General features: G+C 39.4%; 1 protein-coding gene across 1 annotated transcript in view; it reads left to right on the top strand.

Annotated features, from left to right (window-relative positions):
* The window catches only part of kcnc4 (potassium voltage-gated channel, Shaw-related subfamily, member 4), a 47,401-nt gene extending 36,408 nt beyond the window's left edge, over window positions 1-10,993 (top strand). Inside the window, exons 3-5 of the mRNA XM_007232973.4 lie at window positions 1,730-2,666; window positions 3,916-4,110; window positions 10,676-10,993. Coding sequence (XP_007233035.2) covers window positions 1,730-2,666; window positions 3,916-4,110; window positions 10,676-10,743 — 1,200 coding nt within the window. The 3' untranslated portion in view covers window positions 10,744-10,993. The remainder of the gene's footprint in view (window positions 1-1,729; window positions 2,667-3,915; window positions 4,111-10,675) is intronic.
* Window positions 10,994-14,751: the final 3,758 nt, after the last annotated feature.

The raw sequence follows: 14,751 nt of genomic DNA, 5'->3' as shown, positions 1-14,751 counted from the left end.
CCATCATTTCACACCTTCATTATAATGGATTTTTTGTTCACAGTATTTTAAAAGTGACAGCTGAGCTTTATGTTGTGTGAATATGTTCAAAATGTTATATCACATTATTTTTAAATATTTTAATGGTTCACAGAAGTATTTTATCAAAAAATGATTTATCTTGATTTTCTTCAAACATATGAGCGAATCTCGATTATGATTTAGATTTTTAGTTCTTACTTAACTTAGTTAACCAAGTTGTTTTTTTTTGTAAACAAACAGCACAATTTAAATTAATGCACAAATTATTGTATTTTTTTATTTATTAAAAATATATATTTTCTTTGTTTTTCTTAATCACATATAGTAAGCTGCCCTCTTCCACCTTACATGTGGAAGCTTTTATATTAAACAGGGTTTTAAACATAACATCCTTATATTTCTGGCAGCTTCTATAATAAGTAAAGATGTACAATCTCCATTATCCCATTTGAAAATTGCATTAAAAAAGCAATTCAATTAATCAAATTAATTCGATTAACCTCCCAGCCATAATACACAGTATTTATTATAATATTTTCACATGCAGATAAAATGCATCAGGAGTGGCAGATTTTCTGAAATCTGATGCCAAATAATATCCCATATTTAGTACACCCATAGTAATCCATCCAATTAAACAAGACTAATCCATTTAATTAAACAGGATTTATATATCATAATGAAACCACATGTTTCATCATAGAGTCATAGATGCATTCGATCAACTAAACCATTATGGTGGTTTGGTGAACTGCTTTGACCTTGTTTACACCTCATCAATGGGATTTGTATCTGGATTGTATTCTGGTTAGATTTTAACCACATGGATTTATTAGCAACTTATTCACACTGAACTCCAGTCACGGTGTGGGATGGATAATGCAAAATGGTATATTATGAGGTTGTTGTTACAGTGAGGACGAGATATCTGATGTATTTAGTGTCTAAATGGTTAGAGAGAAAAGCATTAATGGTTAATGAGCTCTTGAAAAAAACGAAAAAAAAACATATATATATATATGTTTACCATATCTCCCTTGTCAGGAAATGTCAGTTTTTTAATTATTTTTATTATTTATATTTTATTGTTAAGTGTCATTTTAAATAAAGAAATACAAGTTGTAATTAAGCATATTTTAGTTTTTTTAAAGGTGTCATTTTGCTAGAAAGCATTTAGTACTTGGCCTAATTTAGGGTTCATGGCCTCGGCCGCCATGGTTTGCGACTGCCCACCACAGAGCTGTAGAGGGTGCATCACAGAGCTGTTAACCAATCAGAGATGAGACGATTGCATGTCATGAATACTCCTAAACAAGACTTCTTCCCGGCCCACTTCTCCACCCAACTGAAACAGCCTCAAGCTAAATTAATGTCACAAACAAAATGAAATGAGACCTGATATTAACAATAATCAACCATTAAATTCAGAGGACATGTAGTTTTAGTGGTCATTTTGGAAAGTGAATAAAATATTTATATTTATAAAACACAATGCATAATACGATTGCAGTAACTGAAATCTCTGTTACACATAAAATCTTTCTGATTCTAAGTTTACTACACTAATATATTAATATTACACATTAATTACACTAATAAGTGTTACTATTATGCAGAAAATGGGATTCTCCTGTGATAGGTAACAGGACTCTTGGTCCAGATGTGATTTCTCTAATCTGCTAACACTGTTTTTTTTTATATCTTGCAGGCCGTCGCCTTCGTATCTCTCTTCTTCATCCTGGTGTCAATCACTAACTTCTGCCTGGAGACCCACGAGGCCTTCAACGACCTCCAGAACCGCACTGAGGAGGTCACAGTCGGCAACGACACCAAAGTGGTGTACACTGTAGAGGTGGTGACCAAGCCCGTGCTGACCCTGGTAGAGGGCATCTGCGTGGTGTGGTTCACCTTCGAGTTCCTGGTGCGCATCATCTGCTGCCCCGACAAGCTGGTCTTCGTTAAGAACCTCCTGAACATCATTGACTTTGTGGCCATCCTGCCCTTCTACCTGGAGCTGAGTCTGAGCGGACTCTCCTCTAAAGCCGCCTCGGACGTGCTGGGGTTCCTGCGGGTGGTGCGGTTCGTACGGATTCTGCGGATCTTCAAGTTGACTCGGCATTTCGTGGGGTTGCGGGTGCTCGGCCACACCCTGCGGGCCAGCGTCAACGAGTTCTGCCTCCTCATCATCTTCCTCGCCCTCGGCGTGCTCATCTTCGCCACCATGATCTACTACGCCGAGCGCATCGGGGCCAACCCCACCGACCCTCGCGGCAGCAACCACACTCACTTCAAGAACATTCCTATCAGCTTCTGGTGGGCGGTGGTCACCATGACCACGCTGGGGTATGGGGACATGTTCCCTCAGACCTGGCTGGGTATGATGGTCGGGGCTCTGTGTGCGATAGCAGGGGTGCTGACCATCGCCATGCCCGTCCCTGTTATTGTGAACAATTTCGGAATGTACTACTCCTTGGCCATGGCCAAGCAGAAGCTCCCCAAGAAGAAGAAGAGACACAACCCCAGCCCTGATCCAATTCTGGACTCAGCGTCATTCGGGAAATCAGAGAGCAACTCGCACAGGAACAGCACGCAGAGTGACACCTGCCCGCTCGCACCTGATGAGAACATTGTGAGGAACCGCTCAGGTAAGTTTCTGATCCAAAATGCTAAAAAGTAGAGAAGAGCCTCAATAACTAAACGCAAAAACAGATATTGAGTGTGTCCCCCTATCACTAGTGATGCTCCAAAACCAGGAGAGTAAAGATTAGTACATGCCTCCTCTGATACAAATTGCCAAGTAGCATAGCATCAACCATGGAGGAAAGCACAGCGCCTCATTTTCAATACATCAGCTCACAGACGTCTTGTGCTGATCGACATCACCCTTTTTTTGAAGTGATTTGGAGAGAGAGAGCACCATCTACCCACCCAGAGAGAGCAAAGCCAATATTGGTTCCTCAATGCTCTGGTTGCTGATGGCAAGCCTCATGACCAGGATTCGAACCGGCAATCTCCTGATCATAGTGGCAGTGCCTTAGTCTCCTGGACCATTTGGGAACCCACTCTTGAGTTTTGTTAAGCCCTATTCAAACAGTATTCAAAATGTTGATTTTCTTTTTTATTTTTACATTAGGAGGTTAGGTTAATTGTTTATTACTTGAGTCGCTCTTTGATTTTAGTCTCGTCTGAATTATATTTTTACAGACTGCACTCCCCTGATAGAAAAAAAAAATATAGCACCATTTTTATTTTCTGTAAAACAATCCATAAAATAAACACAGATTATATTAACTACACCTCACAGCTTATGCAGGTGTAGGCGTTCCCAAGCCATCCCCTGAGGAAGTCATTTAATTTTACCAATATGACAATGACCTATATTTTGTGTTGCTGTACAATAATGTTTTTTTTATTTTTTGTGTGTGTAACAAGCAGGGTTACACACACATTGTGCACGCAATTTGCTGCCAAGATAGCAATAAACGTCTGATTATTGCCGTTGTTAATTTTCACACCTGTGTTTTCCATTGCCAAGATAGCAATACAGCAGAAATTTGCCTGAACACACCTCATTTCTAGACCACCATGCCCATCACATCACAGTTGCTATTTAAACGACGCAGGTGGAAGGTGTGAAATGATATGGGGTGGGGTGTAAGATAACAAAAAGCATTGCAATGCAACTTGCACAGTATGTACGATATGGTCTTCCTTCATGATCAATGTAGACACTGTACCACTATACCAAGACTATCAAAATATCTGCAAATATCTGCAAAAAAGGTAATAGTTTTTTGTCACTGAGAGTTGAATAAATAAAATGTACATATTACCATACAGTATAATCAGCTGCTCTGACAGTCTGTGCCCTTTTCTTCTTTGTTTTGCTATCAGACTCGAAGCAGAATGGGGATGCTAATGCTGCTCTATCAGACGAGGAGGGTTGCAGTCTGACCCAGCCGCTTTCCCCCAGCGAGAGGTGGTCCCTGCGCCGCTCTCGCAACCGAGACAAGGGCAAGAAAGAGGGCACCTGCTTTCTCCTGACCTCTGGAGATTTCTCCTGCGAAGCTGATCCCACCGTCCGCACAGGTACTGTACACCCACCAGACCACCGTCACAGACCTACAGACGTCCAGTAAGATTCCTGCTGACTGCTGAGGATAAATACAGACAAGAAGAGCTAATTAACCCAATATATTTGATTTACTTAGCATTATGAAAAAATTGAGAAATGAGAAATGTTTTAAACCTTTTGTTTCTACTTACCAGCAATAATGTCCCTAACCATAGTTTCATTATTCAGTTTTTAAACTAAATGCCACATTTTTAATCAATTATTCAATTATTTTCCACCTAATTGTTTTAAAATATCTTCTGAGGTATGGGTAAACAGCTCTGAAAAAAATAAGAGACCACTTAAAAATGATGAGTTGCTTTGATTTTACCAAATTTAAAACCTCTAAAATATAATCTAGAGGAAGATGGATGATCAAAAGCCACCAAACCAAGATGAACTGCTTTCAAAAGATGAAATGGCATTAAGTTATCCAAAAGCAGTGTGTAAGACTGCTGGAGGAGAACATGCCAAGACGCATGAAAACTGTGATTAAAAACCAGGGTTATTGCATCAATATTGATTTCTGAACTCTTAAAACTTTATGAATATGAACTTGTTTTCTTTGCACATTATTTGAGGTCTGAAAGCTCTGCATCTTTTTTTTTGTTATTTCAGCCATTTCTCATTTTCTGCAAAAAAAATTAAAAATGCTCTAAATGACCATATTATTTTGGGAATTTGGGAGAAATGTTGTCTGTAGTTTATAATAAAGAATAAAACCACAATGTTAATTTTACTTAAACATAAACCTATAAATAGCAAAATCAGAGAAACTAATTCAGAAACTGAAGTGATCTCTTATTTTTTTCAGAGCTGTATGGAGTGTGTAATAGAGTGAAGGACAGTGAGTGATGATTAAACACAGTGTTTAAAAACTCCAGCAGCACTGCTGCTGTATCTAATCCACTCACTCTACCATCAGCACAACACACACTAACACCTCATACACCACCTTCACCATGCTAATCACTGCTAATCACTGTAGTGCTGTGAATAATAATGATCCACCACCCAAATAATATTAATAGCTGCTCTGTGGTGGGTTTCTCTCCTGTGAGGTTCTGATCAGTGAAGAACAGGGTGAAGGGAGGAAAATAATAAAGTATACAGAAAATAAACAGATGAACTGAAGAACTGAGTGAGAAGTGAGGCCTTACATACAGGGACTAAAGTGAACATAACACCCCCCCCCCCCCCCCCCCCCTCCATTACATTTAGTGTACTTGAATGAATAAGGTCTACTCCAGCCATACTACTGTTAAGCTGTGGTTCCGCCCCCTCGACTCGACTCAAGCTAACGGCGGGTAACCTGTTCAGACATGCTGTAACGGCTGATTTCTGGTCTGTTTGAAAGCCCGTGTAATTTCCTCTGCCACTGCTGAGACAGATGCACTCGGAGAATCGATAGAAGGCTCGGTGGCTGCGGCGGTGGCAGCTGTGGCCTTGTCAGAAAATGAACAGCGATTAAGGGCACTGACTCCATGACCAGACCTGTGCATGCTGTTCTATCAGTAGACACATCATTGCCAGCTTTACTGATCAGAATTTATATTACGGAGGCCCTGCCAATCAAAAAATCCATTACCATTATCATATTCCAGCAGTGAAACTGAAAAAAGAAAACTTGTTTCTACATGTTAGCTTATTAGATACCAATCAGAATTATACATGTTAATGTACAGCATTTATATAGGGATAAAAAATAACACTTTGACACTGTTTTTCATTTTTACTGTTGGCATCAAAGGAATATGGACGCTTTGTAATCTTTGGGAAAACAATCAAAATCAAAGGTATATTAAAACAGGAAAATATTTTTTTATTTTTATAGTTTCAAACCTTTTGTCACATTTTTTAGCTTTTTCTTTAGAGAACAAATGCCATGCATATACTTGCATATTGTCAGGAAATGGGGATGACCCAGGCAGGGAGACGAGGAGACGGACGCAAGTGCAGGTAGGGTGAGAAATGAATAATTTAATAAATAAATATAAATAAACCAGGAAACGAGAAACAAGTAAACACTTAAACATAAAACAGGGAGATATATACAAGGATCAAGGGAGTGAACTAAATAAATTAAACTAGATAAACAAATAACCAAAAACCAAAACAAACGAGAGAAACCAGAGAACATAAACTAAACCAACAAGAGATAATAAATAGCAAAATAAACTGGGAGTAAAATAAACATAGAAACAAACGAGGGACTGAATAAATACAATACTAAAGACAGGGATATATACAAGGAAAACTAACAAGAGGCTAAACTAGACAGGGAAAAACTAAACTAGACAAGAATAAATAAACTAAGCAGGGAACTAAAGGGAACAAGAAACAAGAAGATGTAAACAAGGAACTAGGGCAAGGGCTAAGGCTGAAATCACAAAGAGACACGGAGAGACAAACAACAGGGGTTAGTGCAAAGACCGACCGAGACAAAGTGGCACAGGGGATCTATTTAAAGAAACAGGAAACACACTAGAATTGGAAACACCTGGGGAAGGGGCGGAGCTACAAATGAGAAACACATGGTGGAAATCTACTGACAAGAGACACAGAGGAGTACAGGTCACGTGAGGAAAACACACAGAGACATGAGACAGGGCTAAGACATGACACATATATTTGAAAAATCACTGGGAAAACAAGGAATTTCACCCCAGAGAGAGGAAGGGCATTTGTGCACTCTCAGGGCTCCGGCAGCTGATGGCAATCTACCGATCTACCGATCATAGTGGCAGTGCCTTAGTCTGCTGAACCACTTGTAGCCAAAACCATATTCTTTATCTTATTCAGGATTAAATCTTTTCATCTGTCTGGTTTTCTTAATAAGTCTTGAAATTCTAGTTTTAAACCTTTTGTCATTTTTTTGCTTTATCTTTAGAGAATAAAAGCCATGCATATATTTGCTCCCCCTTTTAATGTAAATTTGAAATAAAAAAATGAAAAAATTGATGAAGCACTAATATGTCACAGCCGTGTCTTGCAGAAAGCAGCTTTTCAGCCATAAATAGCGTAGCGTGGCTGATTAGCATGTGCATTTGAGCAGAGCCGGCGGTTTCGGGCTGCCTCCTTTCTGATGGGAGGGTAATGATGTGGCAGAGCAGTCAGCTACCTCTGCAACACATCAGCAGCAGCCGCAGCAGCAGCAGCAGCGTGAGCTACAGGCGAGCTTCTGGTCTCGAGTGACATCTCCAGTTTAATTGCTGTTAATTGGCCTTCAGAAGCAGTACGGGTGAAGCCCGAGGCCGAGCTCTGGATCACTGCTGTGCTGCGGGAGCCTGCTGGCGGTCTGCAGGGGCCAGAGGTGGTCTGGTTTAGATCAGCTGTGCACACAGAGCAGGAGTGTATCTCTGTGTACATTCTTATATGGATGTTTCGGGGCTGGAAGGCAGTAGAGGGCTGTGTAGTTTCACAAACAGAATTTTTGCTTTTGTTATCTGCAGCAGGTCTGATTGTAGTGAAGTAGGTATGGGTCCAGGGTTATTACAGCAGCTCTGACCTGTGATCTGACCTCATATGGACTTGTTGTTTGATTAAGCTGTTCATACACTACAAGACTTTGAAAAGACTCTGGTCTCACATCCTCTCACATCTAAAGACTCACAGACTTTTCAATCGCAGACTTTTTAGTCACAGGCTAATATTTTACAAAAACTGTGGATCACTTACTGCAAGACTGCAACTAGATTCTTTCTGAAATTATTTCCCATCGTGCTTCTTGTAGAGTTTACATGCAATACATATTCAATACATTTTACATATAAAGTTACCAGTGTTGGGCACGTTACTTTGAAAAAGTAATTAGTTATAGTTACTAGTTACTTCTCCAAAAAAGTAACTGAGTTACTAACGGAGTTACTTCACTATAAAAGTAACAAGTTACCAGTAAAAGTAACTATTGCGTTACTTTTGTTATTCGCCCCGTAAAAAAAAAATAACAAAAGAAAATCAATTATGTATTTACTATTATTATTAAAAAAATAACAAACGGAAATAAACCCAAAATGTTGACAAAAATATAATCTAACAAAAAAACAAAAAAAAACAAAAACTAAATTCTCCACACAACCAAAGAAAATTACTAAGAAAAAAAAAAAAAAACGGGAAAAAATGGTAAAATGCGTCTGGGGATTAAATTAAACAAACCAAGCCAAAGGAAAAATGTATATATAAACAAAACAAAAGAATGGACAAAAACAACAATCTAATGACTGTTAAAATGGTATTAATATAACAGTTTAACAGGCAATCACTGGATTGATTAGAGCACGCAAATCGTCACAATTGTGCCTCACTTCACCACGTCAAACCACGTAAACCTACAGGCACAGCGGCCAGAAGGTCCATTTCACAGGAAAGAGGAGCGGTTAACCAGGGCAAACGACTTCCTAAACCCTCCAACTACCCCTTTTTATAGGGTTAGAGCGACCATCTTTTCGTACCTTGTGAATCACACTCACACTTGTGCCTTTGTCTGTATGCGCGAAGTTTAAAAAAAAAAAGGTCATTGAGCGGCTAAAGTAACATGCAGTAACGGGGTGTCCGAAATGGTAACAGCGTTATAGTTACAGTTAAATTACTCATTACTGAAAAAATAAAAATATACTGTAAACACATATACTGTGATTTATCAGAGACTCACAACTTTTGTCCTTTGTATTTTTTTTGCCACACTTGTTTTTGATATTTTTATAATATAATACAGTTTGTGTTTAACTGCTTATTAGCTTCTTTCCCCTCCTTTTTTTCGCCACAACCTTGTACAGCAAAGTATCACAGTTTCACAGCTTTACATTTGCATTTGTTTTAGATAGAATTAACGCAATAAAGAACATGATTCTTAAACTTGTTTGTATCAAAAAATAACACTGCAAATAAATAACTGTGCCAAATAAACTTTAAATATAAGGATTTAAAAGTGCTACCTGTGTTTTAAAATACTCTTCATATTAAAGTAAGGACCATATAAGTCGTATTAACTGCAAAATGTGTTCCTTTTTCAAATCGTTTCTAAACAGTCAAGTAAAATATTCTTGCCTTGCGGCTTCCTGTAGCTCTCCTATTGGTTGTTGAGGTGTAAGGTTGGCATTAGTGTGAGGAGTATGACCAGCTGCAAACACCTTGCGGCAGGAAGGGGAGTCAAACTTTACAGTATGTCATATACAGCAGCTATTCTCAACTGGTGGGTTGGGACCCAAATATGGGTCGTGGACACGTTCTGGGCAGGTCATGGACAGCTTGTAAAAAAAAAAAAAATTATAATAATTAATTAAACAATGATCCTGTGCTCACCTTTTATATTAGTAAAAAAGGGACAGAGTTTCTTACTAATGTACTCTGAATGCAGGAATATGCAGAGAAGTGAAATACTGTATCTAATTTTGTGGCCTTACTCATTTATTTATTTTATTTATTTAATTGGAGTAACTTTTATACATGTAATTGTCATGTTCCTCCTCAGTTTCTTAAAAGAATTGCTCTTAAATTCACTTTGCATGCATATGTACTGTATGTTTAACCCCTTAACAGGCAAGGATTTTTGTTAATTGTCTGTCTGGCATTAAATCACTAAATCTTCAGTATTACATAAAAAGATTTCATGTTTGACAAGGAACATTGCTGAAAAGCATAACTGTAATTGTAATAGAAAATATAAAATGTCAAATGTCAAAATATAATGAATAAAATCATAAAATTGTCTCTTTCCTGAACTTCATTCCTGAATACAAATCAAACATTTTATTTCCTCCAATCCTTTAGATTCATTATGTTTGTCTAGTATTTTTTAAACAAGCAGAATTTGGGTTGATTCCTGTGACTGATCTGGAATTTATTAAGTGGAGCAAAGAGAGAAAACAGGCAGCTTCTCCAAGTGTCCTGTAGGAGATTTCAAAGAGTTCTGTATCACCTACATGTTCAGGCCTTAAAGCTCCACTACGTAGGATTGAGATTTTGTGCTTGTGGGCTCCCCCTACAGTTGCAGAGTGTAATAAATGTTTCAGGCGGATTAGTTTCTCTTTCTCGTTTTCTGGCTTTCACAGACATATTCAGTCTCTTTCCAGCTTCTGCCAGAGTGTCTGTATGTTAGTTTGTAAAGAATGAACCAGTAGTCCTTGTAGAACTGTTAGAACTAAAGGTCGGAAAGCAGGTCGCAGTTCTCGCGAGCTGGTCCTTGGTCGCGGCCGCCTTGGAAAACTTACAGAGTCTGCTTTGAGCTCAGAGGAGCTCCGGCACAGACACGAGAGCACCGCTATTTCTCCTATTACACCTCAATGCAGCGCTGCAGTGAGTTTCAAGCTGTAATTTTACTTCTTTAAAAAGATCAAAAATCAAGGAAATCCTACCTAGTGCTGCTTTAAGTTCTACTATGTCTATGTCTTACTGTGACTTTATTGCTGTCCAGATGTGAGACTTATATAACAGATGTCCCACTGATAAACAAATCCCAATTTGATTATAGCTGTAGTTACTGCACTCTTTTGTTTATTCATTCATTCTTCTCTTTTTTTTCCATCTTTTTCTTTGTTGCAGAGACCTGCAAAGATTCCCTCACCACCACAGTCACCTACAGCCAGCCTGAAGTGACCACCTTGACCTGAAGCACCATGTGCACCGTGATGATGGAACCTTTGGACCTCTTTAGGAGTGACCGAGGGTGTGGGGTGGGGGGTTTGGGGGGGTCACTCATATATTTAGCAATTACGTTCATTTGTTCATACGTTCCTAAGTTCTCTTCTCATAAAGGACAACTTAAGCTCACTCGTCTGCTAGACATACTGTATATGTACTGCTTTCTATGGCCTTGTTACGTACACATCTACTTACATTACATGTACTCGTCCTCATGCATCCCAGCATGTCTTTGCATGTCCTCGCTCATTATATGTCATTCCTTGGACCAGACGTAAGTTTAATGTAGTGGGCTGTTTATTAGGGCACATCCAAACTTGGGCATACTTCAAACTGTGTCGTCTTTTCTAAAGTGGCTTCTGACATTGGGCCTCATTCGTCAATAACTTCTGTTAAAAATTGGGCCTTTTAGGAATCAGGAGACAGCTTCAAAGATGGCTTGAGTTATTTTCGTGCAGACAGAAAATCATACATGGGCAAGGCTTAGTTGGTCATTGCCATCTCTCTCTGGCCGTCTTTTTGACTAAGACATTTCAGGAGCAACTTAAATTTAAATTAAAAACTTTTTGAACACTGCAGGGGAGGAAGCATAGAAGTTTAGGCAGGGGTTTGTGGGGGTATCATCATTGGGGGGTTGATGGTCATCATATGGGTTTGGATTGGGGTTTCAAATTATTAAATAAACGACTTATAAACAAATGGGGAGCAGTGTCAACTCTCTGCAAAGACAGATGACCACCAGCTCTCAACAGGTGGTTGAGGGTTGCAGTGTAACGCCAACGTTATCAGTGTAAACAGAAATAGGGGAATAGGCAGTAAAACAGTTGTAAAACCTGAAGAAAGCACAATTTGCTGTAGACAGTCTCTCACTGTCTAAGGGCGTTTTTACACCAGCACTATTTGGTCCGGTTAAAATGAACTCTGGTCCGTTCGTAACTTTAGTGCGGTTCGATTGAGCAGGTGTGAAAACAGTAATCGCACTCGGGTGCGGATCAAAAGAACCGGACCGAGACCAGCTAGAGGAGGTGGTCTCGGTCCGGTACCAAACGAACTCTGGAGCGGTTCGCTTGTGGTGAGAATGTGATCCGGTCTCGATCGGATCCAGCTATTAAATATAAGCCATTTATTTGAGCTAAACTGCTGATAAAGCAAGCACAGTTTAAACTGATATATTAGCCAGATAACGCTAATTACCACAGCTGTGAACAAACACTGTGTCCATGCACGCGCCGTCTGCGCTGCGTTCACTGCTCACAGCCGCGTGACTCTGTTTATTGTGTATAAATCTGTGCTGCACGTAGAAACACTGTGTTTGAAAGTGCAGCGTTTCAGCGTTCGGTGTTAAAGCACAGATATTTGCGCTGGAACACAAAATCTTCTCGCTGTATTTACTTTTTTCGTATATTTATATTTAACGTACTCCAAGTTAACGAACTCATGAACTGATTCGGACGAGAGAAACGAACTACAGGTGTGAAAACGCCCTAAGAGTAAGACTCTGTCACTATGGCCCATACTGCTTCGCCATCAGCAGCCAAAGTCAGAGAGAGCACAATTGGCCACGTTCTCTCTGGGTGGGTAGCTGGCGCTCTCTCCTCACATCACTCCCATGGTGATGCTGAGCAGCACAGTCGTCTGTTAGCTGATGTGTCAGAGCTAGATACCTGTGCTTTCCTCCGAGAGCACTGGCTGCCTAGTGATTCTGCAACATCGGCAGCTTTAAAAGAGGTGGTAAATAGTTGGGTTAATTGCTCTAAAAATGATGCATCATAAGTGAATTGTTCTCGTAAATTAAACGTCTTAATGAATCTTCATGCTTAAGAACAAATCTCTTCTTCAGAATACTTGGTGAGTAAGCTCTGTCTTCAGCTTCATACCACAGTCCTGCTACAGAGACAGCCGAGTCCTGCAGAACTCTCTGGAACTGAAGGAGAAGCTACTTCTGAGAATCCTGTATGTTTCCTTTTGTTTCTGGGAAACCCTTTTAGAGCCCAAGCTTTGAAGAGCCATTTCCCCAAATGCTGTTCTGAGGTTTTCTCTTCCTTTTTAATCCAAAGAGAAATGGGTTATTTTGGTTATTTTACAGATAAAAAGATACTTTGATGCACCTCTACAAAAGACAAAAGTTGTAGAATTGCTCTAATTTTTATGGCTACAAATCAAAAAAGTCCACCAATCAGTTCCTTTTAAAAGAAGCCTGTATTGCTCATATCACTTGTGTTCATTTTGTCTTGGGCCATATTTGTTATGTCACTGGTTGAAAGGGGACCAAACACCATTATGGTCTGTAAATGTGTGTGTGTTTGTGTGTGTGTCTGTGTGTATGTGTGTGTGTGTTACCTAAGTGGACTACCTAAACCTTCTTTATGGGTAAACATGCTATAAACTGCCCCAGTCGTGCCTATTGTCATGTAATGGAGTAAAAAAAATACGTACAACTGTCCGTTGTTCTCTAAACAAGTGAATGTGTTCCATACTTCCTCCATTTTTGGACACATGGACAGCAGTATGTTGTCGCTGTCAAGCAAAAACATGTATCTCCAAAACATACAGTAGACATTTTAATGTCTTTTTTTTTATAAACGACCAAAGCTTTGCTCTCAGAGCCTTAATATGTAGACCATATTTTTAAGTACCATGCACACATTTTACTGAAGTACCCAGGACCTTGTGAACATGTCTTGTGTTGAAGAATGTAGAGCAGAGCTAATAAATATAGACATTAATCCACATCTGACTCCATCCATCCATTTTATTGTTTATTAAAACTGACAGGATTACACCTTTATATGGCAATGACTAAAATTTTTGACCCTTCTCTCCGAGGACCTACAAACCCATGCAAAGGCATTAAATTAACATGTTGCCAGTTCCAACAAAGAACGGCAAAAAGTGATCACTTTAAAAAATAGTCTGTAGTTGGAGCCAAGCATTAAAGGCAATAAATAGCCACAAAATCATGAACATATACTTATAAATGCTTGTAAATGCATGTGTCGAAAGCTGTGTATCTCAGTCCAGCACAGTTTTGCACAGATATTTCCAGTTACAGCTGAATTCATGTTTTTAATACCAGTAAAACACTCATATTTACCTGTAAAAAGCCATTTAAACTAGGGTGACCAAACATCCGTATTTCCCGGGACATGTCCGTATTTCACGTCCTGTCCCGGGCGTCCCAGGTTTTTTTTCAAAAAGTGAGGAAATGTCCTGGTTTTTAAATTACCTGAGTCGCGTCAGTGAGAGCAGCCCTGTTCTTTATCAGAATGTAGACACTGTGACTGTCAGTCAGTGCTGCCAACTTAGCGACTTTGTCGCTATATTTAGCTACTTTTTAGCCCCTTTAGCGACTTTTTTTGTAAAAATATATATATATATATATATATATATATATAAAATAGAGTCTTTTTGGCAACTCTGTGTCATGGTCAGAACAGAATAGCAGACAAGCGCAGATACTGATAAAAACAAAGTATGTTTATTATAATAATAAACAGATGTAATCAGGGTCGATACAGAAATAAGGTTGATCACCAGTAGACAGAGCAATGAAGACAAAACCATACCATAAACGAGAGACAGTCCAGAGTTCATACACAAGCAGTCCAGTATCAGAGATAATCCAAGAGGCGGTGGTGAAAGTACAGTCCAGGTCATACACAAACAATCCAATATCAAAGACAGAGGCAAAAATCGGCGTCGAGAAACAAAAAGCAAGGTCATACACAAAGTAAACTGAGACAAGAGATAAGTAACGCTTTGTATGAGGATAACCTACAATACGCGGCGTGGTAGTCTGTTTGGCTTGCACCTTTATAGTGCCAGTAATTAGTATTCGGGGCTTCCTGGTGGAAGCAGGTGAGGTGTCACGTGATCAGGTGAGTGCGTGATGTCAGCGGGTGGTGCATTCTGGGTAGTGTAGTTGTTAACCTGAGAACCTCCGTTAGAGCTGGGTGTGGAAGGGACAGAGGAGCTAA

Source organism: Astyanax mexicanus, chromosome 12, assembly GCF_023375975.1.
Source record: "Astyanax mexicanus isolate ESR-SI-001 chromosome 12, AstMex3_surface, whole genome shotgun sequence".
In the NCBI taxonomy this organism is placed as follows: Eukaryota; Metazoa; Chordata; class Actinopteri; order Characiformes; family Acestrorhamphidae; genus Astyanax; species Astyanax mexicanus.
This window is presented reverse-complemented; position numbering and strand designations above follow the sequence as displayed.